Source organism: Podarcis muralis, chromosome 2, assembly GCF_964188315.1.
Source record: "Podarcis muralis chromosome 2, rPodMur119.hap1.1, whole genome shotgun sequence".
NCBI lineage: Eukaryota > Metazoa > Chordata > Lepidosauria > Squamata > Lacertidae > Podarcis > Podarcis muralis.
In genome coordinates this window covers 104,769,926-104,794,044 of record NC_135656.1, presented here as the reverse complement: position 1 = coordinate 104,794,044, position 24,119 = coordinate 104,769,926, and the positions used below count along the sequence as shown (strand labels likewise).

Genomic DNA, 24,119 nt, shown 5'->3' with positions numbered 1-24,119 from the left:
ATCCCCTCGCTTCTTTCGAAGATTCCTCATTTGAAGTCAAACACAACTGTGTTTGGTTTTATCCGCCATTTGCAGATCCAATATTTGCTGAATCTGATAGCGCTATGGTCACTGTTCCCAGTTGCATACATATGATTAAGTCCAGGGTTAGCAAACAAAGAAAGCGGTATGACTCATGCAAGTTGCAGAAAAATAAAGTAGTATTGCTAATGCAAATTAGAAAGTATTACTAAGGCAAGATCTCCTTGCGGCCGAGATTAAATCTCTGTGATAGCGTAATAACATAGAACCAGCATGTGGCGTATTGCATCTCCAAGGACATCCTGTCATGGGAGGGATGTGTGTAAAAAAAGGCAGGTTGTGAAGGCCAGAAAGAGCCTGGAGGTTTGGGTGTGTATGGAAAGGGGGTGGAAATGGGAGGAGAAATCTTGAGGAGGGCCGTGAGAAGAGTTATAAAAGGCGATGGATGCTTGCTGTTAGATGATCGGCAAATAAAGCTCCTCTTGCCTTCATAAAACGAGTCAAGGTCCTGTCTGAGAAACAACCCCATAATTCTGGCCTGAATCCATGGAAACAAGAGACACAACTAAACAGAACCTGGTAAAATGTTCTTTTATCTTTTCGATGTATGTTTTAAACATTGCATTATGTGTGCTTTTATGATTGCGAATTGCTTTAGGACATGTTATATGGAGTAGCGGCAATTAACAAACGCTCATAGTAATTACCAGTGCCTTTTTTGGGGGGGGGGGGACGGACGCTGGGGTACGCATAGCCCTAAACATGTTGTGAATCTAAGTTTGGCCTCATTGAGGGGCAGTATTTCAATATGAGTAGGAAAATGAGAGTACCCCTAAACATTTAGAAAAAAGAGCACTGGTATCCCTATTTTAAAAGCACTCTTTGATATACAGTGGTACCTTGGGTTACATACGCTTCAGGTTACATACTCTTCAGGTTACAGACTCCGCTAACCCAGACATAGTGCTTCAGGTTAAGAACTTTGCTTCAGGATGAGAACAGAAATCGTGCTCCGGCGGCATGGTGGCAGCGGGAGGCCCCATTAGCTAAAGCGGTGCTTCAGGTTAAGAACAGTTTCAGGTTAAGTACAGACCTCCGGAACGAATTAAGTACTTAACCCGAGGTACCACTGTACGTGATAGTCCCGTGTAGGGAACCGCCAGCCAGGAGTGTTAATTTGAAATTCACCTGCCCACAGAGAATTTTAAATCAATATGGATTGGAAAGGTATGAACATCTAGTTAGGGCAATGCTTCCCAGTTCCCAGGAACTGCTTGATTATTTCACATCCGAGAGGAGATGCCTCATTAAAAAAAGGAAAGCGTAAAATGGTTTGAATCTTTACGTCAGAGGTGCGCATGGACTCTCAGCCAAATACAAGTTGAGCAACCAATATGAAACTTGCAGGCAAGATGGTTAACACGTTGGTTTTATGAATCCTCTTCCTCCTCCTCCTCTGTCTTCTCTCTCTCTCATAGAGGCATATTTCCACATCAATTTGCATAGAAATTAAAAGCCTCATATATACAGTTCATCAGGTTGTGCTGGAGGTGGGCGAAGCTGCCTCAAATTATTATTATTTTAAATAACTTTATTAATTACAAAGAACATACACACAATAACTCAACTTGAAACCTACCAACCAGACAGCTTTCAAAGATCAACTCACACCCCTGTATTTTAGTCCAAGAAATCTTTGCACATGTTGCCATGGGATTTCGGTGGATCGCGCTTACTGTCTCATGTATTCCAGAAGTGGTTGCCATGTGTTATAAAAAATAGTGAGGATTTCCTTTCCCTTTGGCATGTGCCTCAAATCTGGTCCATGCAGAGCTTGTCTGAGGCCCAAGGCAGACGTCTTGTCCGTAAGATGTGCCACAGTCGTGCCATTGCCTAATCTGACCTGACACTACACACCAGTACACAATAATGCAGATCCAGATTTTACTATCGAAGCCATGCAGCGCCTACAGACAGCATGGCTGATTTGCCCAATAAGACCCTAGTTGGCTGGGAGAAATGGGGCATCCTTGGCATGGCAGTCTGGTGGAGAACCCCCAGCCAACTTAGCCCTCTGAGTGTACCCTGCTGCCCCCTGCCCTGCATGGGCCTGTCTCGAATTATTTTTATGTTGCGTAGTTTGCTGGGTAAAGATAAAGGGACCCCTGACCATTAGGTCCAGTCGTAGCCGACTCTAGAGTTGTGGCGCTCATCTCACTTTATTGGCCGAGGGAGCCAGCGTACAGCTTCCGGGTCATGTGGCCAGCATGACTAAGCCGCTTCTGGCGAACCAGAGCAGCGCACAGTAATGCCATTTACCTTCCCGCCAGAGCGGTACCTATTTATCTACTTGCACTTTGACGTGCTTTCGAGCTGCTAGGTGGGCAGGAGCAGGGACCGAACAATGGGAGCTCACCCCGTCACGGGGATTCGAACCACCGACCTTCTGATCGGCAAGTCCTAGGCTCTGTGGTTTAACCCACAGCACCACCCGCGTCCCTTAGTTTGCTGGGTAGCCTCGGACAAAAGACTGCCTCGGCTTAACCTTCCTCCTTGTCTGTTGCGGGAGATAAAAGCTAAGGATTGTGAAGCTCTTTGAAGATGTAAAAGCGTTCTAGAAAAGGTGACATGTTGTATGCTGAATTATTGTACGCTGGGACAGGATGGGCGGACTGTAGATCAGCTGTAGAGCAGATGCTTTGGATGCAGAAAGTCCCAGGCTGAGATCTCAAGCTAAAAGGATCAGGGAGATCAGGAGAGCTGCTGCCAGCCAAAGTAGACAATATTGAGCAAGATGGATAACATAGTCCAATCTGGTACAAAAGCAGTTTTCCATGTAGTACTTAAACTTTGAGGGGGGAGGGTGTTAGAATAAAAAGGATCACATATATTTTCAAATATGCAAGGAGTGGCTGGAAACATTTTTGCTGGGACATTGCTGCAACTTCCAGCAAAGTGTGGTGGCTGCACTGCTTTTATGTGGCAGCCGCTACATACATTGCTATGGTGTGCACAAGAGGGAGGCCTTAGCAGATTTATTTATTTACTTTACAGATTGCAAATTAAAGGTAAAGGGAACCCTGACTGTTAGGTCCAGTCACAGACGACTCTGGGGCTCATCTGGCTTTATTGGCCGAGGGAGCCAGTGTACAGCTTCCGGGTCATGTGGCCAGCATGATTAAGCTGCTTCTGGCGAACCAGAGCAGTGCACGGAAATACCGTTTACCTTCCCGCCGGAGAGGTACCTATTTAACTACAGTGGTACCTTGGGTTAAGTACTTAATTCGTTCCAGAGGTCCGTTCTTAACCTGAAACTGTTCTTAAACTAAAGCACCACTTTAGCTAATGGGGCCTTCTGCTGCCGCCGCACAGCCGGAGCCTGATTTCTGTTCTTATCCTGAAGCAAAGTTCTTAACCTGAAGCACTATTTCTGGGTTAGCGGAGTGTGTAACCTGAAACATATGTAACCTGAAGCGGATGTAACCCGAGGTACCACTGTACCTGCACTTTGACATGCTTTTGAACTGCTAGGTTGGCAGGAGCTGGGACCGAGCAACAGGAGCTCACCCCATCGCGGGGATTTGAACCGCTGACCTTCTGATTGGATTAGGTAGTGCTAATACAGCCACCCAACATATATGGCTTTTTTTAAAGCAGGAACTCGCTGGAACTCGGTTCTGGTACCTCTCAGGTGGGCACTGTTGCCATTACAGTGGAACCTCATGTTATGTACCGTCCTTCTTCCGAACGCTGCGGGTTATGAGCTCCGCTAACTTGGAAGTAGATGCCCCTTGCTGCGACCTTTGCGAGTGGAAGTTGCATGCTAGCAGTGCGGCTGCAGCAGGAGGCGCCATTAGCGAGTGGTTTTGGGTTACAAATGGACCTCCGAAACAGATTAAGTTTGTAACCGGAGGTACCACTGTACAGTTATACATTGAATCTCGAACACCTTGGCTCCCAAACAAATTGGCTCTCGAACAATTGAAACCCGGAAGTGAGTGTTCCGCTTTTCGAATGATTTTCAAAAGCCGAACATCCGACGGGGCTTCCATGGCTTCTGACTGGCGGCAGGAGCTTCCTGCAGCCAATCAGAAGCCACACTTTAGTTTCTGAATGTTTTGGAAGTCAAATGGACTTCGGGAACAGATTCCATTCGACTTCCATGGTACAGCTGTATAAGATAACACGAGAGGTGTTTATGGTGAGTTCCGGCAGTGTCTTTTTCTTGAAAAATAGCACTGCCAACATGTTATAAGGTAAAGGGACCCCTGACCATTAGGTCCAGTCGTGGTCGACTCTGTGGTTGCGGCGCTCATCTCGCTTTATTGGCCGAGGGAGCCGGCCTACAGCTTCCGGGTCATGTGGCCAGCATGACTAAGCCGCTTCTGGCAAACCAGCTCCCTCGGCCAATAAATGCCGTTTACCTTCCCGCCGGAGCGGTACCTATTTATCTACTTGCACTTTGATGTGCTTTCGAACTGCTAGGTTGGCAGGAGCAGGGACCGAGCAACGGGAGCTCACCCCATCATGGGGATTCGGACCGCTGACCTTCTGATCGGCAAGTCCTAGGCTCTGTGGTTTAACCCACAGTGCCACCCGCATCCCTCTAACATGTTAAAAAAGGTAAAGTTAAAGGTACCCCTGCCCGAAGGCCAGTCATGTCCGACTCTAGGGTTGTGCGCTCATCTCACTCTAGAGGCCGGGAGACGGCGCCGACCGAGGACACTTCCGGGTCACGTGGCCAGCGTGATGAAGCTGCATCTGGCAAGCCAGCACCAGCGCTGCACACGGAAACGCCGTTTACCTTCCCGCTATAAAGCGGTACCTATTTATCTACTTGCACTTAAGGGTGCTTTCAAACTGCTAGGTGGGCAGGAGCTGGGACCGAACGACGGGAGCTCACCCCGCCGCAGGGATTCGAACCACCGACCATACGATTGGCAAATCCTAGGCACTGCGGATTTACCCACAGCGCCACCCACGTCCCTTCTAACATGTTATACATAAATGCAATTTTAACCACATGGCCTATCTTCTGCTGGAAAAGCTGCTGAGGACTGGCTGAGTGAGAACAAGAGAGGAAGGTTGGAATGCTTAAGCCTTTCCCCGTTGCAATTTTTGGGCAGTGGCTTTTCCTTTGCTGATTTCAGTGATGTGTTTGGCACTGCAAATAAGCATTTGAAACCCTGCGGGGAAGAGAGCACATTCCCACCATCTATTTAAAAGCACATCTGAAGCACAAAGAATCCTAGGAACTGTAGTTTGTTAAGAATGCTGGGAATGGAAGCACTGTAGAGGGTAAAACTACAGTTCCCAGGATTCTTTGAGGGAAGGTATATGCTTAAAATGTGCTGCAGATGAATGGTGGGGATTTGGCCTTTTCAGAAGAGGATTGGGAGTAAGCAAGTTGGTGGGGAAGGGGTTAAGCACTCTGCCTCTTGTCGCTGCGTTCAGAATAGCTTTTCTAGGAGGGAAAAGAATCACCGGGCTACCATTTCATAAATTTTAGTGGCCATCAAAAGCTGAACTATTTCGAACCAAGAAATTACCGTATTTTTCGCCGTATAGGACGCACTTTTCCCCCTCCAAAAATGAAGGGGAAATGTGTGTGCGTCCTATGGGGCGAATGCCGGCTTTTGCTGAAGCCTGGAAAGCGAGAGGGGTCGGTGTGCACCGACCCCTCTCGCTCTCCAGGCTTCACGAAGCTGTCTGCAAACCTGGGGAGCCCGCGGGAGTTCCCGCCGGGCTCTCACGGTTTGCGGAGAGCTGCCTGCACCCTGAAGCCTGGGCGCGCTGAGCAGTCACGCCCGGGCTTTGGGTAGCTCTGCGCAAGCCGCGGGAGCCCTCCCACGGCTTGCGGAGAGCTGACTGCACCCCGAAGCCTGGGCGCGCTGAGGAGTCATGCCCGGGCTTCAGGATAGAGGCAGCTCTGCGCAAGCTGTGGGAGGGCTCCCACGGCTTGCCAAGAGCAGCCTGTTCTGGGGACTGGGGTAGGGGAAGCTCGGGCTTCCCCCGCCCCAGGCCCGCGCCTGGGGGGGAAATAAAATTTTTTCCCCTTTATTTCCCCCCCAAAAAACTAGGTGCACCCTATGGGCCGGTGTGCCCTATGGGGCGAAAAATACAGTAATGGTTCAAATATGCCTTTGCCACCAACGGTGCAGTACTCAAGGGTACGCAATAATGGCACCACATGTCTGAAATACAGTGGTACCTCAGGTTAAGTACTTAATTCGTTCCAGAGGTCCGTTCTTAACCTGAAACTGTTCTTAACCTAAAGCATCACTTTAGCTAATGGGGCCTCCCGCTGCTGCCGCACCGCCGGAGCACAATTTCTGTTCTCCTCCTGAAGCAAAGTTCTTAACCTGAAGCACTATTTCTGGGTTAGCGGAGTCTGTACCCTGAAGCGTATGTAACCTGAAGCGTATGTAACCTGAGGTACCACTGTAGTACAGAACAATCCCATTTTGACTCTTCCAGCCACCTCAAAAATTCTCTGCAGTGAGGAATGAAATGGGAAAACCTCACTGCCTCTTTGCTCACAAATCCTATCTTAAGGGCGTATTGTGTATGAAGAGGGTCAGCCTGTGACCTGGATTCAAGAACTAAGCATTTAGCGTCTCAAAAGGAATGGCCAGGCTGCCTAGGTAAAGCAATCAAGTGATCATTATCAGTATCCTGCCAGACAGGATTTCTGCTGTAGCCCGCCCCCTTCTGTGATGTATGTATGATGTTTTGGGGGGTGGTCTTTGGCTACAGGGTGGGCAACTTCAAAAGTCTATATAAGGGCTTGCACACCATTGTTCTAGGTCCCTTCTGCCTCCTGCGTGTGGTTGTGAGCACCCTGTTGCAACAGTTAATAAAGATCAGGCTTACTAGCTGCTTTGCTTCTCAATATTCTCTGGTTGGCCTCTGTTATGTTCTCCTACCAATAGAGAACCTACAAAAGGACTCTATATGGGCTCTTAGATCCTCCATAAGGGAAAGGGAGCAGTATTTTTATTATAACATGGCACGCCTATTTGTTGTTGTTAAAAAGTGGCACTTATCGTAAAAACTTCATGGTGAGTTCTGGCAACTATTTTTCTAGAAAAAAGCATGGGCCACCATCCTTTAATTTCAGCCCCTAATATGGGGTTAACAGAAACAATATTAGTAGTACAGTACTTGTAATACTACTACTACTACTACTACTACTAATAATAATAATAATAATAATGGTTTTGGTAAATATTATTAAGATAATCCATGCAAAGCACTTTGAACATGCCAAAGTGTTATATTATGCATTTAATCAGTAGAAAAATAATAATTGGTTGCATGCATGAATCCAAGCTTGGTAGGAATACAGTGGTACCTCAGGTTACATATGCTTCAGGTTACATACGCTTCAGGTTACAGACTCCGCTAACCCTGAAATAGTGCTTCAGGTTAAGAACTTTGCTTCAGGATGAGAACAGAAATCATGCTCCAGTAGGGCGGCGGCAGCAGGAGGCCCCATTAGCTACAGTGGTGCTTCAGGTTAAGAACAGTTTCAGGTTAAGTACGGACCTCCGGAACAAATTAAGTACTTAACCTGAGGTACCACTGTACTTAATTTAGTGATTTCTGTGTTGAAATCATCATGCAGCCACATAGATTCCGTTCTTCTTCTTTAGACTTCTAGAGGTTTTCAGGATCACTGGGGAAACTCAAGAGCTTTAATTCAGACATCACACAATTAAATTCCTATTAGTCGGCCAATTATATTTCAGTTTGTTTTTCTCTGCTTAATTTCCATCACTTCCCCTTCACTCCCCTTTAATTATCTCTGTGTTGTTTTTTTTAATGATGAATAAGGAAGTGAAGCTTTAATTGGTTTGACCATGTTTGTCCTTTTTTGTCAATAATTAACCTCCTCTACAGAAAGGCCTATTTGACTGCTAATGCGCTAGTATATTTAAAGCAGACACGTATTCCTAAATATTGGGAAACTGTAGTTCGTTAAGGGTGCTGAGAACTGTAGCTCTGCCAGGATTAAACCACAGTTCTAATATTTCTTTAGAGGGAGTATTGTGCTTTAAGTGTATGGTGTGTATGCATAGTCTGTTTGTTTTGCTGTGGTCAAATGCTGCAATCTTTTTGTTGTTGTTGTTGTTTAGTCGTTTAGTCGTGTCCGACTCTTCGTGACCCCATGGACCAGAGCACGCCAGGCACCTCTGTCCTCCACTACCTCCCGCAGTTTGGGCAGACTCATGCTGGTAACCTCGAAAACACTATCCAACCATCTCGTCCTCTGTCGCCCCCTTCTCCTTGTGCCCTCCATCTTTCCCAGCATCAGTGTCTTCTCCAGGGAGTCTTCTCTTCTCGTGAGGTGGCCAAAGTATTGGAGCCTCAGCTTCACGATCTGTCCTTCCAGTGAGCACTCAGGGCTGATTTCCTTAAGAATGGATGCGTTTGATCTTCTTGCAGTCCATGGGACTCTCAAGAGTCTTCTCCAGCACCATAATTCCAAAGCATCAATTCTTCGGCGATCAGCCTTCTTTATGGTCCAGCTCTCACTTCCATACATCACCACTGGGAAAACCATGGCTTTAACTATATGGACCTTTGTTGGCAAGGTGACGTCTCTACTTCTCAAGATGCTGTCTAGGCCTGTCATTGCCCTTCTCCCAAGAAGCAGGCGTCTTTTAATTTCATGGCTGCTGTCACCATCTGCAGTGATCATGGAGCCCAAGAAAGTAAAATCTCTCACTGCCTCCATTTCTTCCCCTTCTATTTGCCAGGAGGTGATGGGACCAGTGGCCATGATCTTCATTTTTTTGATGTTGAGCTTCAGACCATATTTTGCGCTCTCCTCTTTCACCCTCATTAAAAGGTTCTTTAATTCCTCCTCACTTTCTGCCATCAAGGTTGTGTCATCTGCATATCTGAGGTTGTTGATATTTCTTCCGGCAATCTTAATTCCAGCTTGGGATTCATCCAGCCCAGCCTTTTGCATGATGTATTCTGCATACAAATTAAATAAGCAGGGAGGCAAAATACAGCCTTGTCGTACTCCTTTCCCAATTTTGAACCAATCAGTTGTTCCATATCCAGTTCTAACTGTAGCTTCTTGTCCCACATAGAGATTTCTCAGGAGACAGATGAGGTGATCAGGCACTCCCATTTCTTTAAGAACTTGCCATAGTTTGCTGTGGTCGACACAGTCAAAGGCTTTTGCATAGTCAATCTTTTTACTACAGAGTAAACCACTGAACAAAAAACTTTCAGATGGAAATGATCTTTCTTTCTTTCTTTCTTTCTTTCTTTCTTTCTTTCTTTCTTTCTTTCTTTCTTTCCAACCTGTCCTTCACCGCTAGGTCCCTGGGCTGGTTACAGCAATTTAAAAATACAGTGGTACCTCGGGTTAAGTACTTAATTTGTTCCGGAGGTCTGTTCTTATCCTGAAACTGTTCTTAACCTGAGGCACCACTTTAGCTAATGGGGCCTCCTGCTGCCGCCGCGCCACCAGAGCACAATTTCTGTTCTCATCCTGGAGCAAAGTTCTTAACCTGAAGCACTATTTCTGGGTTAGCGGAGTCTGTAACCTGAAGCGTATGTAACCTGAAGCGTATGTAACCTGAGGTACCACTATACAATTTTAAATCAGTTTAAAACAAATTAGCGGGGGCAGGTTCCTAAAATATAAATATTCTGTTTTCGTATCCTCAATTTCTCACACAAGTGGCCAACAGGATAAAATTCTGGTCAGGCCAACAAATTCTGCTTAAATTCTGGGAACACAGACAAGTTCTCGAGGTGGGCTTATTTGTAAGTACAGTCTGATTGTTTTATATACATCTGACTATAGGCTAAGATGGCCGTAAGTAAAGGGAGGCACAGAGCAACAGTGGCGTAGCGTGGGTTGTCAGCACCTGGGGCAAGGCAAGTAATTTGCGCCCCCTAACCCGTGGATTTGCGTCCCCTAACCTGTGGATTTGCCCTAACCCCAGATGTTGCGCCCGGTGCGGCCGGCCCCCCCTGCACCCCCCACGCTACGCCACTGCAGAGCAATAATAGTACATGCCTACAGCATGGCTTCATCATGGCTTCCATGCCTAGGCAGGCCTGAACCCAGGACGTTTTCATTTTAGAAACAAAGCGCTGCTTAGGTTAATAGGGGAAAGATACTCTCCAGAAGAACACATAATTATACTTAATTACATACTGCCTACAATCACTGTGGAGATTCAGGAGCTGCTCATTAGTGTGATGCTTTTTAAGCTTCCTTTCATTATGAAACTTGAACATTATTATATAAATGGCTGTTATCTGCCCCGATAAGACCTGGCGGGTTCTCACTATTACTGTGCTAAATATAATTGTGGCTCCACGTGTTGCTGGACTGCAAATCAACCCTTCTCCTTATTCCGATAAGTTTAATGCCTTCTCCCCACTTATTGCAAATAAACTGGGAAGGAGGGGGAATGTTTATCAGGATAAGGACCAGGGGTTTGAAGGGTTAAAAAAACCCTCCGTCCTATACTGTGATCTTCATCCTGATTGCCCCCCCACCAGCTGCTATTTAAAGTTTTAAAAAGAATCATGCAGACCAAACCATGTGAAATGTGTGCCTTTATCCTTATCAGTCAATGTATCTTGCCATTAAGTTAGACTGCAGTCCTATGCATCCTTATCTGAAAGTGTGCCCCACTGGAAACAGTGGCCCTTACTTCTGAGTAAGCGTACACAGGACCAGGTTTTGCATACGCGTATGGACTTAAGGAGGACTTGGGTTACCACTGAGCCTCTTGGGCTTGCCGATCAGAAGTTTGGTGGTTCAAATCCCCGCGACGGGGTGAGCTCCTGTTGCTCAGTCCCAGCTCCTGCCAACCTAGCAGTTTGAAAGCACGCAAAAAAGTGCAAGTAGATAAATAGGTACCGCTCTGGCGGGAAGGTAAATGGCATTTCTGTGCTGGCCACATGACCAGGAAAAACTGTCTGCGGACAAACACCGGCTCCCTCGGCCTGTACAGCAAGATGAGCACCGCAACCCCAGAGTCGTCTGCGACTGGACTTAACTGTCAGGGGTCCTTTACCTTTACCTTTACCTTTACCTTTATGGACTTCAGGGCAGGGCTTTTTTTCCCCAGCTGGAACTTGCAGAAACTCAGTTCTGGCACATCTCAGGTGGGCGCCTTTGCCATTCTAAGAGAACAAAGGAGGCGTTCATGGTGAGTTCCGGCACCTCCTTTTCTGGAAAAACAGCACCGCTTCTGGGTATTGAAACAATGAATTCATTTATAATTACACTAATGAGATTAGGGGCGAAGGTGTCTGTGACATGAGAAAATGCCTCCAGGAACAGAGACCAAGGGTTCAAAACCACAACATGAAGAGTTGGTTCTATATTATCAGGGGCGTACTTAGGGTCCCTTGCGCCCTTGGCAAGGAGCTGCAGTGGTTTCCCTCCCCAGCTCCAAAAAGAGAGGGAAAATGTCTCTGTGCTGTGGTGCAAGAAGGACAGTTTCACCAACCATTCCATTCCATCGACAAACAGCTGTTTCCCCCTTATCTCCACCCCTTGAAACAGGGGTAGGGGGCAAGGTGTCTATGTGTGAAAAGGACAACAAGCAGCAGTTTTGGAGAGGCAAAAAAGGCCACAGACATTAAAGTAATGAGCATATATCTTGCAACCCTCCTGGTTGTGAGATATATGTGAGATATTTCCACATCTTCCCTAGGGTTCCCATATTTCAAAAAAGTAGAATTCCTGAAACCCGCAAAGTTGTTGAGGGTTTTTTTTAGGAAACAACCAAAATTTGTAAGCTTTTTTTTTGGGGGGGGGGGACAAACCCAAATTCTTGAGATTTGGGAGAAAAACCTAGCCCAAAAATAGTGATTTTAAAGGTTTTGAGCTGTTTCCACTGCTTTTTCCATCGCGTTGCCATGCATCCGGGCTTTCCCTGACACTTTGCTGTTTCGGCAAAATTCCCCCCAGATGCCATTTTTACACCCAAAAACCAGGACATACAGGAAACTTTTGCCCAACCTGGGGCTCAGATCCAATTTCCAGTATTAAAGAATTAGGTCTCTTAATCAGTCTTGTCGCAGCAACCTGAACCACATTGAAGGAAAACGCCCCCCAACATACAGCGAGAAGAGGAAAAAATGTTGATTTGATACCAACCTAGAAAGTGAATCCAAGGGTATCTGTTTCGACAGGAGTGTTGGCTAGCTCCAAGCTACCTGGCTTGTAGCATGAAGGATGTTTTCGCATGACTCATAGGTGGGCGGTGGTGAAAGGTCCTGGCTGTATATAGTAAATAGGAGTCGTATTGGCACCACAGAATGAGATGCACAGAAATAGCTGCAGTGTTATCTTTTCTGATGGGACAAACACCTGACAGGCTGCCTCCTTCCCCCCAGACACCTCAGGTGTGAAGATCGGCAGAGGCCATTCTCTGTGGCAGCCCCTAAATTGTGGAACTCCCTCCCCACAGAGGTGTGGCTTGGCATTTTTGTTATATACCGCTTTCAGCAAATGCCCTCTTTACTCTGGCTTTTGGCACTCGAGTTGTACGTCTTTAGCACCTGCCTTATTTCTTGTGATGGTAAGTTGTTTTGAAACGTTTTTAACACTGTGTTTTAATTGTTGCAACCGCCTCGGGACCTTAGGGTGAAGGGTGCAGTGGCGTAGTGTGGGTTGTGAGCACCCGGGGCAAGGCAAGTAATTTGCGCCCCCTAACCTGTGGATTTGCGCCCCCTAACCCGTGGATTTGCGCCCCCTAACCCGTGGATTTGCCCTAACCCCAGATGTTGCGCCCGGTGCGGCCGGCCCCCCCTGCACCCCCCACGCTACGCCACTGGAAGGGTGGGCCGTTCATAACAGAGATATCAAGAATAAGAATAACAACTGAAATGCTAAGACTGCTAATGAGTTTTCATTCCTCAGAAGGGAGGGGCTCCTTTTTCGGGCACTGGTATTTGGAACAAAAGCGAAATCAAGCTAGATGTAGTAACAACTGCCACCCAAGAAGTCTTGTTCCGCCATTTTCTTTTTAATTGCATGTTTCAGTTGCACGTTTTTTCCTGGACATGAGCCCTCTGCAAGGTATCGCCAGTCTCTGTGCTGGTTTTGCTGCAGCAGACTGAAGATTAAGTCAGTCCTTGAACATTTTGAGGGCTGCAGTATGCACACTAACTTAAAATCATAGAAATGTAGAGTTGGAAGGGACCCTGAGAATACAGCGGTACCTCGGATTAAGAACTTAATTCGTTCCAGAGGTCCGTTCTTAACCTGAAACTGTTTTAACCTGAAGCACCACTTTAGCTAATGGGGCCTCCTGCTGCTGCTGCGCCGCCGGAATACAATTTCCGTTCTCATCCTGAAGCAAAGTTCTTAACCCGAGGTACTACAGTGGTACCTCGGGTTACATACGCTTCAGGTTACAGACGCTTCAGGTTACAGACTCCGCTAACCCAGAAATAGTACCTCGCGTTAAGAACTTTACCTCAGGATGAGAACAGAAATAGCACGGCGGCGGCGTGGCGGCAGCAGGAGGCCCCATTAGCTAAAGTGGTACCTCAGGTTAAGAACAATTTCAGGTTAAGAACGGACCTCCAGAACGAATTAAGTTCTTAACCCGAGGTACCACAGTATCAGTATTATGTTCTAACCAACTGAGCTATCATCTGTGTTTAACTTGGAAATAAGTGCTGTGGAACTCAGTGGTGCAGTTAGATAATTTTAGATTCTGAACTTGATGGTGTTAACCAGGGTGGTGAGGGGATTATTCTTTTAGACGGCAGCATGTATCACTTCGCATTTCGAAATATAGCAAGGCAGCCTTCCTGCATTTGGGGGGGGGGCTGCTTTTTAAGCCGAGTGGGACCCTGGACTTCAAAGTCCTGCCCAGTGGCCACTCCTGGTGGAATTTGCTGGCCAACTTTTTTGCTTGCTCCTGAACCTTATAACAGCTAATGCTTATCTCCAGGTTGCAAAAGGTTTCCTATCCTGATTTCTACTATTAAAGGCACAGAGCAGAAGACCAAGGCAGGTTTTCCACCCCTGGCCAGGTGGACATCCGATATGAAATATACTGTTCCGCCATCTGAATAGGAATGTCACAGCAGGATGTAAAAAGGAAAGTTAGGAACCAGTGGAGTCCAGTGGCCCAGTTGCAAAGCCACAGATCCAGAATCTGTGCTTTGAATCTTGCGCCTGCCATGAATTCACCTAGATTCTTAGACAAGCTGCTGTCTCCCAAGCTCAGTCTCTCCCATCTGCAGTATGGGAATAATCATACTGAACTACTTACAGAATTGCCGCAAGATAATATATGGGAAGCACTCTGAATGCTGTCAAGCATTATGTAAGCAATGTTATTAACTTACACAACTATTACCCAAGGCGAGGAAAGCTGAGATATATGAATTTAGGATGCCACCTTAATATTGGTCCATCTAATCTTGTCAGCCCTGACTGCCAGCAGGTCTTTTAAGGTTTTAGACAGAGATCTTTCCCCTCACATGTACTCCACGCAAACCATATATGGCCTTTCCTTTTGGAAACATGCGTGTCAATCAGGTTTTGAGAGGATGACCCTCCAATCCCCAGGTAATACATTGAAACTGTAGTAGTAGTAGTAGTAATAGTAGTAGTAGTAGTAGTAGTAGTAATTTATTATTTATACCCTGCCCAACTGGGTGGCTCCCAACATATGGTTACCAGACGTCCCCGTTTCCCGGATTTACAAATCTGTCCCCGGAATGTCCTCGGATTTCATTTAATGTCCCTGGATTTATATTTTAAGTGTTGTAGATTTATTAGTAGGGAATGAATGTTGCGTGATTGGTTCAACGGCATAAGACACATCATATGCCAGCAAGGCAAAATGGCAGGCGCCACGGCAGCGAGCAGCTCCTGAAGCCAGCCAGAGCCAACTGCGCTACCAGGCTGGCTCCGGGCTGCTGAGACTGCTGCTGCCGCCGCCACTGCCAAAGAGGAACCGGGGACGCCCAACGCGTCAACTGGGGGAACCGCTGACACCCCCCCCCCCGCGACCCAAATCGAGCCAGGAGCCAAGAGAGCAGGCTGGGGCCCAGAGGAAGACCGTGTGACAGAGGAGACCACAGAAGAGAAGATATCATTTCTTATTTTTTTAAAAAATAACTTTTTAAAATAACTCTTTTTTTTGTCTTTTTTTAAAAAAAGTGCCCCCGGATTCTTTGAAAAAAAATCTGGTAATCTTATCCCAACATAATATTAAAAATACAATAAAACATCAAACATTTAAAACTTCCATAAACAGGGCTGCCTTCAGATTTCTTCTAAAAGTCAGATAGTTGTTTATTTCCTTGACATCTGCTGGGAGGGCACTCTGCGGCAGGCGCCACTACCGAGAAGGCCCTCTGCCTTCGAAACTGTAATTGACAACTTTTGGGTCATAAACTGAACCTAGGTTTACCTTATCCCATTCCAGTTTGCAAGAGTCATGTAATCTGATATAATCCCCTACCCTGCCTCCTTTGAACCAGGGTAGGTGAGCCTTCATTTAAATAAAGCGTTCTGTGCAAGCATTCACAGTGACGACAACTCGCTTAGCAGGGTCATGTAAAAAACAAATGGCTTAGTGGCGCTTTATAGTCTAGCCAACATAGTATGGCATAGGATCTTGCTGATCTGGATCAGATGAACGAATCTGCCATTTTAAGATCGTGCGTCTGATATAGTTGACTTTGATCCATGAAATCTTGTGCCGTAATAAATTGGCTAGCCTTTAAGGTGCTGCTAGCTTGGGATGGTGGAGAAATCTTATTCACTTCATATTTAAAGGTGTATCTGTCGGACTTGTGCTTTCTTAAACAATATGCAAACTGAAACAAAGCCGTCCTTTGAAATTCACACTTCTCTGAATTTTGCAATGAATTTCTCAACCGCAGTTTACAAAAATGCATATATATTATACGGGAGAAATGCAATTCTTCTTCTTCTAAGCTACTAGTGTGCAATGTATTACTTGCTATAAAAGCGCATTGTACAGTCATACCTCGGGTTGAATGTGCTTCAGGTTGCGCTCTGCAGCAACCTGGAAGTAACAGAGCGCGTTACTTCCGGGTTTCCCCGCTCGCGCATGTGCAGACGCTCAAAATGATGTCACGCGCATGTGCGGAAGTGGCAAAACACGACCTGCACACGTGCAGACATGCCGTTGCATCTTACGTTCCATTCAGGATGCAAACGGGGCCCCGGAACGGATCCTGTTCACATCCCGAGGTACCACTATATTTGGGGAAATTGCTTTGCAGAAAAGTGTACGTTATTCAAAACTGCGTACAAAAATGTGTTGATTAGGAGAAATACTTGCCAAGATGCTGATGAACGTTCCTGAGGATTACAAAAGAACCCACGAATTGCTGTGGAAATGTGCAGAACGGAATTTAAGTTTGGGAAAATGAGAAACTGCGAGAACTGTAATTGACAGATCCCTCCATCCCTTACCGCTAGCCTGTTTGTCGTTTTGGCCAGAGCAGGCTGACATGGGGGGGCCCCCTCTGGAAATGGTCATATAAGTATCATTTCACCCAGTTTTGTTATTTTACCCCAAACACCCTTTCCGTGAAGTAACCACCTTGCTGGACCAAAGCAGGTCTGGATGGGAAACTGCCTTGGAACCTCCTGTAAGCCTAGACAGCTCAGTTGGTGAGAGCATGGTGCTGATAACACCAAGGTTTCTGGTTCGATCCCCGTCTGGGACAGCTGCATCTTCCTGCATCGCAGGGGGTTGGACTAGATGATCCTTAGGGTCCCTTCCAACTCTACAATTCTATGATCTCAAAGCCGCCCTGAGTTCTATCATAGAAAAGAGGCAGGTTATTAATGCAACACACATAAATAAGGCTGCCCTGCCTCCCAGGTCTGCTGTGAATCTCTTGAGATCGTTGTAGGTGTTTTGAATACTATGCATGCAAAGTGTTGTCATGTGGGACAGACAGGCATCCTAGATAATGGAGAAAGGACATGACTTCCAGGCTGTTCTGAACTCTCTTGTTTCTGAAATGTAAACACTAGAGTTTTGGGCCGATGGGACCTTGCCCAAGCTGGGTGAAAAAAACCAGGTTTCCTGGCCTGATCTACGTAACCTACAGGGCTTCCTGCTGCTCATTCTAATCAATGTGTATTTGTGCCCTTGGGAGGTAGCCAAGATCCACATGTTGATGTTTGATCAGAGCAGCACAGGTGTGGCAGAGCCAGGCCAGAATGGCTGGCTGCTTGACATGCCCTCAATGGAAGAATCTCTCTCTCTCTCTCTCTCTCTCTCTCTCTCTCTCTCTCTCTCTGCCTCTCCCCACCCTCTCTCTCACCCAGTGTTTCTGCTCGTGCTTCCTTTCACCACATCGGCTGATGAGTTGCTGTTGAGCGTCCTCATTACCTGTAGAGTCAGCCCAACAGGAAACCTCAGCTAAACCAGGTCACCCTGTAGCATGTCCCCATTTCCCAACTTCAGTTCTTCATTTAGAAATTTTTTTAGAAACCCCACACACAAAATAAAAAACCTGTAGGTGGAGACGGGTCAGAGAAGCAAGGAAGGGATGACTGTGCAGTAGCTGTCTGAAAGAGATGCGAGGAGGGGAATTCGCTCTGGCGGGGAGTCGGCCAAGGTAGGTAAGTTCAAACCCCTTTGGTGGGACATCACATGTTCTAAGGTGGCTAGGACTAAGCAGAAAGGCCTTCAAACTTGCTCCCCTGAAACGCTCTCCCTTTCGTTTGAGCTTGCTTCCACCTGCTGTAGGACTGCCATCCTTCTCCCCCAGGAAGATGCAACTCTGTGACACCTAAAATCCTGGATGCAGTCAGACGCCTTCACTCTCTTTGCAGCGTTGCACTTGTGGTAGTCGGCGTGGGAACCTGTGGATGCTGTGGGCTCCCGGCTCCCATCAGTCCCAGCCAGCATGGCCAGTGGTCAATAATATTGGGGGTTGTAGTTGGAGGTCACCCAGTGGAGCTCTCCTTGGTATATAGTGCTGGGCAGGCTTGTGGTGGTGCTGTGGGAGAGCAGTATTCCACACATGTGCCTGCTTGTGCACATTGACACAGGCAGGGCCGGATTTAGGTTCGATGAGGCCCTAAGCTACTGAAGGTAATGGGACCCTCCAGCTGTCCTTTGTCAACAACAAATTATCGCTGTTTTTTGTGTTGAATATATGCTGTATCTCAAAGACTAGATGGGAAAGAGACTTGGGAGAAGGGATTGATGATGGTTTGTGGGAAGGAATGTGGCAAAAAGCCCCCTTTTGAGCTATTTCTGCCCAAATAAGAGAAAACACCTTAAAGCTAACCCACAGATGGTACTTGCATCCCACATTGCTAAGCAAAATAGACAAAGATATTTCTCCACAATGCTGGAGAAATTGTGGGAATGAAGGAACATTTATACACATGTGGTAGAAATGCCCATCGATTAAAAACTTCTGGTTAAAAATATTTCAGGAAATGGAACAATTTACATCTCAGTCGATCAATTTAGATCCCAAAATAGCATTGCTTTCTATATTTGCAGATGAAGCACAAAATCTTAGAGACAAAGACTTAATTGTGCATCTTCTAACTGCAGCATGTCTTGCTGTTGCTAGACACTGGAAGAAATTAAACGTGAACGTATATGAAGTTTGGTATGCTTATGTCTGGGAATTAATTTTGATGGAAAAGTTAACAGAAAGGGTACATGAAAGAAAACAACATGAGAAACTACATAACTTTTACATAACGTGGTCCTTCTTTATTACATATGCATCAAGGAAAGAACATGCATTTAAACCACCTGAGACACATGGGAGTATGTGGAATGATATTTTTTAAACCAGCAACTGTAGAAATAATTTTTCATTTGCTTATATTACTAATGTAATTACCTGGACGTAGTTGGGGCTGTTTTGGGGGGGGGGGCATTGGAGGAAAACTCTATTTTATTGCTTGTATTTGATTATATGTTATTCTTATATTCAACTAATAAAATATTCAAAAAAAGAATAATAAAAAAGAATATATGCTATATGGTAATTTATGGATCTAATAGGTATCTAAAGCCATTTGCACATGCAGAATGTAGGCACCCTATATCTAGAAATGAGCAAACTAGTGATATTTTAGGGAGCAGGCTAGCAGGCGGGGGCCATGACTTTCATCCTAGGAGCCTACACAACACAAAACACTGCTGCTGTATGTAGGTTTTATTTTATTTCTTATTTATCTTATATATTTTAGAAATGTACATCCAGTTTTCTTTTTCTTTTACTTTTTTTGGGGGGGGCCTCAAGAGAGTGGGGCCCTAAGCTATAGCTTGTTTAGCTTATACGTAAATCCGGCACTGGACACAGGCATCCACTTTTTGGAAACACTTCTCTGTTTCGCTACTGGGGGAAACTCAACTTCGAATGTTAGTTGAGTACATAAATGGTTCAGTCTGTGGCAGGAATCCACTCGTGGGAAAATGTGCTGTGACCTTAGAGTAATCCAGTGACACTTCATTACCGAGCGTGACAAAAGTCTGTCATTTAATCGGGGCGGGTTATTTGTTGCTTACTGTCGTAACAATGGCTTTCTCATTCTGTATCTTCCGTACCGTGAAAAATAAATGAAAGCATTAGAGAGAGAGAGAGAGAGAGAGAGAGAGAGAAAGAGAGAGAGAGAGAGAAGGAGCAGTGCTGACCTTGAAGCCTTAAAGAAGGATCTCTGGTGACTTGGGAGGTATGCCTTGATAGGTTTGCAACCACGGAAGGATAAACTCTCCAACACCACCCACACCATACATGTAAAGTTCAGAGCTTTCTTCCAAGAATCCTGGGAACTGTAGCTTGTAATGGGTGCTGGGAATTGTAGCTCTGTGAGGGTTAAATCATGCTCCCCCGGGAATTTTTGTAGGAATTTGTGCTTTGAATGTACGGTTTGGATGTGACAGGAGTCGCTCCGGCAGGAAAGCTCAACAAACAAGGTGTGTGTATTGCAAAGGAAGCTTTGCGGTGGCTCCAACATACAATTTTTTGGGTTTCTGTTGATGCTTTTCTTTTGAGAATGGGCTTTAGGAGGAGGTAGTCGGGGAGGGGAGAACACGTGGGGGGCAGTTATCTAAGAAGGATGATGGCTGACAAGATGAACAAAGGTTGGAGAAGATCTGAGTGGTAGTTTGCAGGCTCCAAGCTTTCACAGGGAGAATTAAGAAACGTGACTTTGAAGAAATATATCTGCAGGAAGAATTCCCATTCAAAGCAAGCTGCTCCAATATCTGGAGAGAGAGAGAAAGAGCTGATCTGAAATGAAGCCCTCTCCCCTCTTTCCTCATCTCCCTTCCTTCTTTGCCATCACCTCTCTTATCTTGGCAGCATATCTCCCCCTCCTTCATCCTCCCTGTTTTCAGCTTCAATTTCAGTTTGTATTAGCAATTTTTCACTCCAGTTAAATACTGTGTTTGCACACTATGCCTTTAAAGCACATTCGAAGCACATTCTCGCCCTCAAAGAATTCTGGGCACTGTAGTTTACCTTTCACAGAGTTAGAATGCCAGCAACCCTTAAGAAACTACAGTGCCCAGAATTCTTTGAGGGGAAATGTGTTTTGAATATACCGTACTTTAAAGGTACAGTTTGCATGCAGCTTGGGTTTCTAACGTACAAAAAGCAGAATACTCTTCATCCTAACCACTGGTAATGAATTGAAGTGCTTTGTGAAGTACAGGCGGTGACCATTTTGCTTGTGTCCAATTTTGTGTGACCACCAAAGTGTGGGTCATTTTGGACCCAGAAGAGGGCATAACGGGGGCAGGGCATAATGGGCTTGGCTTGGCTTATGAGACATGTGCAGGGGTCAGGAACAGAACCCCCCCACAATATGGTCACTCCCTATTACAGTGCCAATTTTCTGGTGGTTGACCGAAAAAATTCACTCCCCCAAAAGCATCTTTAGCTCACTTTATTTGTAAAAGCGCTAAAGTTGGTTACTAGTTCCAAATTTCCAGTCCCTTATTTGCACAAAAACATGAAAAGTAGCACAATAAAAAACAGTAAAGTTTTTATGTCCCTGAATTCCTAAAGTAAACATTAGGCGCCTGTCCTTCAATACAGTGGTACCTCGGGTTACATACGCTTCAGGTTACAGACTCCGCTAACCCAGAAATATTACCTCGGGTTAAGAAATTTGCTTCAGGATGAGAACAGAAATGGTGCTCCGGCGACTCGGCGGCAGCAGGAGGCCCCATTAGCTAAAGTGGTGCTTCAGGTTAAGAACAGTTTCAGGTTATGAACGAATTAATTACTTAACCCGAGGTACCACTGTATAAGCAATGTCCCCTTCGAGAAGGACACTGTTCTTCAACAAGGACACTGACAAACTGGAACGTGTCCAGAGGAGGGCAACCAAAATGGTCAAAGGCCTGGAAACGATGCCTTATGAGGAACGGCTAAGGGAGCTGGGCATGTTTAGCCTGGAGAAGAGGAGGTTAAGGGGTAATATGATAGCCATGTTCAAATATATAAAAGGATGTCACATAGAGGAGGGAGAAAGGTTGTTTTCTGCTGCTCCAGAGAAGCGGACACGGAGCAATGGATCCAAACTACAAGAAAGAAGATTCCACCTAAGCATTAGGAAGAACTTCCTGACAGTAAGAGCTGTTCGGCAGTGGAATTTGCTGCCAAGGAGTGTGGTGGAGTCTCCTTCTTTGGAGGTCTTTAAGCAGAGGCTTGACAACCATATGTCAGGAGTGCTCTGATGGTGTTTCCTGCTTGGCAGGGGGTTGGACTCGATGGCCCTTGTGGTCTATTCCAACTCTATGATTCTATGAGAACAACAGTAACTTCCTCCAGTCAGAACTTTTCATATGTGTGTGATGCTGACGGCTCTCTGATTGATCTGTCTTTCGAACCTCCATGCAGATAAGAGAACTGGGAACTACCAACGAACTTCAGGACCGTTTCTTTGCACCTGTTCGCAATCGCAGAAGAAGCAAGGCAGCACAAGCAGCCCAACTGTTCCTGATCTTGCAGGGTCCTTGCATTGCATAGGCAACCAGGTGACACTCTTTATCTTTTTAATAGCTCACGTCACAGAGATCGAAGCATTAGGCAGGGACATTCAGACCCCACATGACACTTTACCACAAAACCTTCCTTACTCTGTCGTGACACATTTGTGTGTCGTGTGTGCAGATGTGCCGTGCGAACGCTCCCCACGCTCCTCACAGGGCTAGAAAGGGGTTAGTTTACACCTCTGGTTTGTCAGTAAAACTGAATTATTGTGTCATGCAATGCTGCGTGTCTAAAAAGTGTGTCACCAACATAGAAAGTTTGGAAAGCTCTACTTTATGATCAGCCGCATTCCCTCATCCTCACTTCCATAAAACAAAGAGTGATAGTGGCATACTCTGCAGGGTTGTTGTAAGGAATGAGTGAAGCTTTGCTCCTGAGCATGAGCCTGGAGCGTAGGGTGGGCTTTAGCGCTGTAAAAGTTTACATGGGGAGAGTCCTCTCAGTGGATTCATAGGTCCTGGTTCACCGGTGTAGACAGGATTTTTGTTAGGGGGTGTGGCCTTTTGTTGTGGGGCTGGGGCAGAACCTCCGTTTGCTATGTACCGTATTTTTCGCTCTATAAGACGCACCAGACCACAAGACGCACCTAGTTTTTGGAGGAGGAAAACAAGAAAAAAAAAAATATCTGAATCTCAGAAGCCAGAACAGCAAGAGGGATCACTGCACAATGAAAGCAGCAATCCCTCTTGCTGTTCTGGTTTCTCGGATAGCTGTGCAGCCTGCATTCGCTCCATAAGACGCACACACATTTCCCCTTACTTTTTAGGAGGGAAAAAGTGAGTCTTATAGAGCAAAAAATACAGTATTTTTATTGCTTGGGGAGCAGCTGCCCCTCCCTGCTCCCCCCTTGTTTACACCCATGTCCTGGTTGCCCTTTAACCCCTGAGCCAGGGCTAGAAATGATTAAGCCAAGCTGGGCTGTGTGCCGCCTCTCAGAGAACCCTGCAATGACATGGGGGCAGAAGGGGAAACGAAACCCCTCTGAGTTGTGGGGCTTCGCAGGCTGTCCCAACAACACCACCCAGCCCCTGCTGGAACAGCTGCAGCAGCAGCAGCCGCCAAGGAATGCAGGCAGGCCAGACTGGCTAGGTTGGGGCAAGGCAGAGCAGGGAACGGAGAGACTGAGGGGTGGAGACTTGCCTGCGGCTGCCTGGCCTAGGAGTGCTGAGATCTGACTCTTCGACTGTTTAACAACAGCCATGTTCCGGCCTAGCTGAGCTCCAGCCCGGCACTCCATGGGGAGGCCCACGACGAGTGCCCTGCTGCTGCCCATCGCCTTCTTCCTGAGCCTCTTGCATGCTGCACCCCGAACTTACCTGCCTCTTGCCCGCCGACAGCTCCTCACCAACTTCGTAAGCATGTTTTTACTTTTACGGGTGCAACGATATTGTTTTGGGGGCAAGGGGCGGGCAGTGGATGTTGCAGACCTCAGACACTGAAGACGCAGGGCAACCCCAAAATTTGAGCGCCGATCCTTTATCGGTTGATGGGAAAGAGGGACATGGGATAAAGCTGGGCACCCTTCTGAGTGCCTGGCTGTTCCTTGCGCTCTCTGAAGCCAAGAGTTGCCCAGGCTGCTTTCTTGTTTGTTGTTTTAATGCGGGTGACAGGAGAATGTCCTTCTTGCTTCCTCTGCTTCTTTATATGAATGTCTTTGGGGGTTTGGGGGAAGCGTGAGGAGAGAGAATGCTGTGGCACGATGTATCTGCAAATGTGATCCGTCAGGGAACTGGAAAAGAGGCAGCGCGCTTAGTATTGTCAGGAATGTGGTTCATAGTCCGTTAACGATTGTGACAGCAAGGCAGGGTTGCAGTGCCCCACAGAGCAACTGAAGCGAGGGCTGTCCATGGTGGAAGTGCAGGATAGGGACCCTACAGCGGAGGACTCTCAGAAGAATCTGACAGTCGCCCTGCTCTTTGGCTCTCTGGTTGGTTTTTTCTCGCCGCCCCCCCCCCCGCCCCCGTTATACACACAACAGGGAGTATTCAGCTAAGTTTCCCTCACAGTTCAAATCGATGGACGTAACATAAGTCACGCCGATTTCTTTCTTTCCTTTCCTT

The 24,119-nt window shown here is 46.5% G+C and overlaps 1 protein-coding gene across 3 annotated transcripts in view; it reads left to right on the top strand.

Annotated features, from left to right (window-relative positions):
• The first annotated feature begins 430 nt into the window (after positions 1-430).
• Positions 431-24,119, top strand: part of IL17RE (interleukin 17 receptor E) — a 53,985-nt gene continuing 30,296 nt past the window's right edge. Inside the window, exons 1-3 of one of the 3 annotated variants that reach the window (XM_028719698.2) lie at positions 431-600; positions 21,907-22,043; positions 23,257-23,411. In XM_028719698.2, coding sequence (XP_028575531.2) covers positions 23,295-23,411 — 117 coding nt within the window. In that variant the 5' untranslated portion in view covers positions 431-600; positions 21,907-22,043; positions 23,257-23,294. Of the gene's footprint in view, positions 601-12,577; positions 12,594-21,906; positions 22,044-22,982; positions 23,412-24,119 lie in introns of those variants that run through there. The other 2 variants (XM_077925143.1, XR_013392020.1) reach the window with 2 other exon arrangements.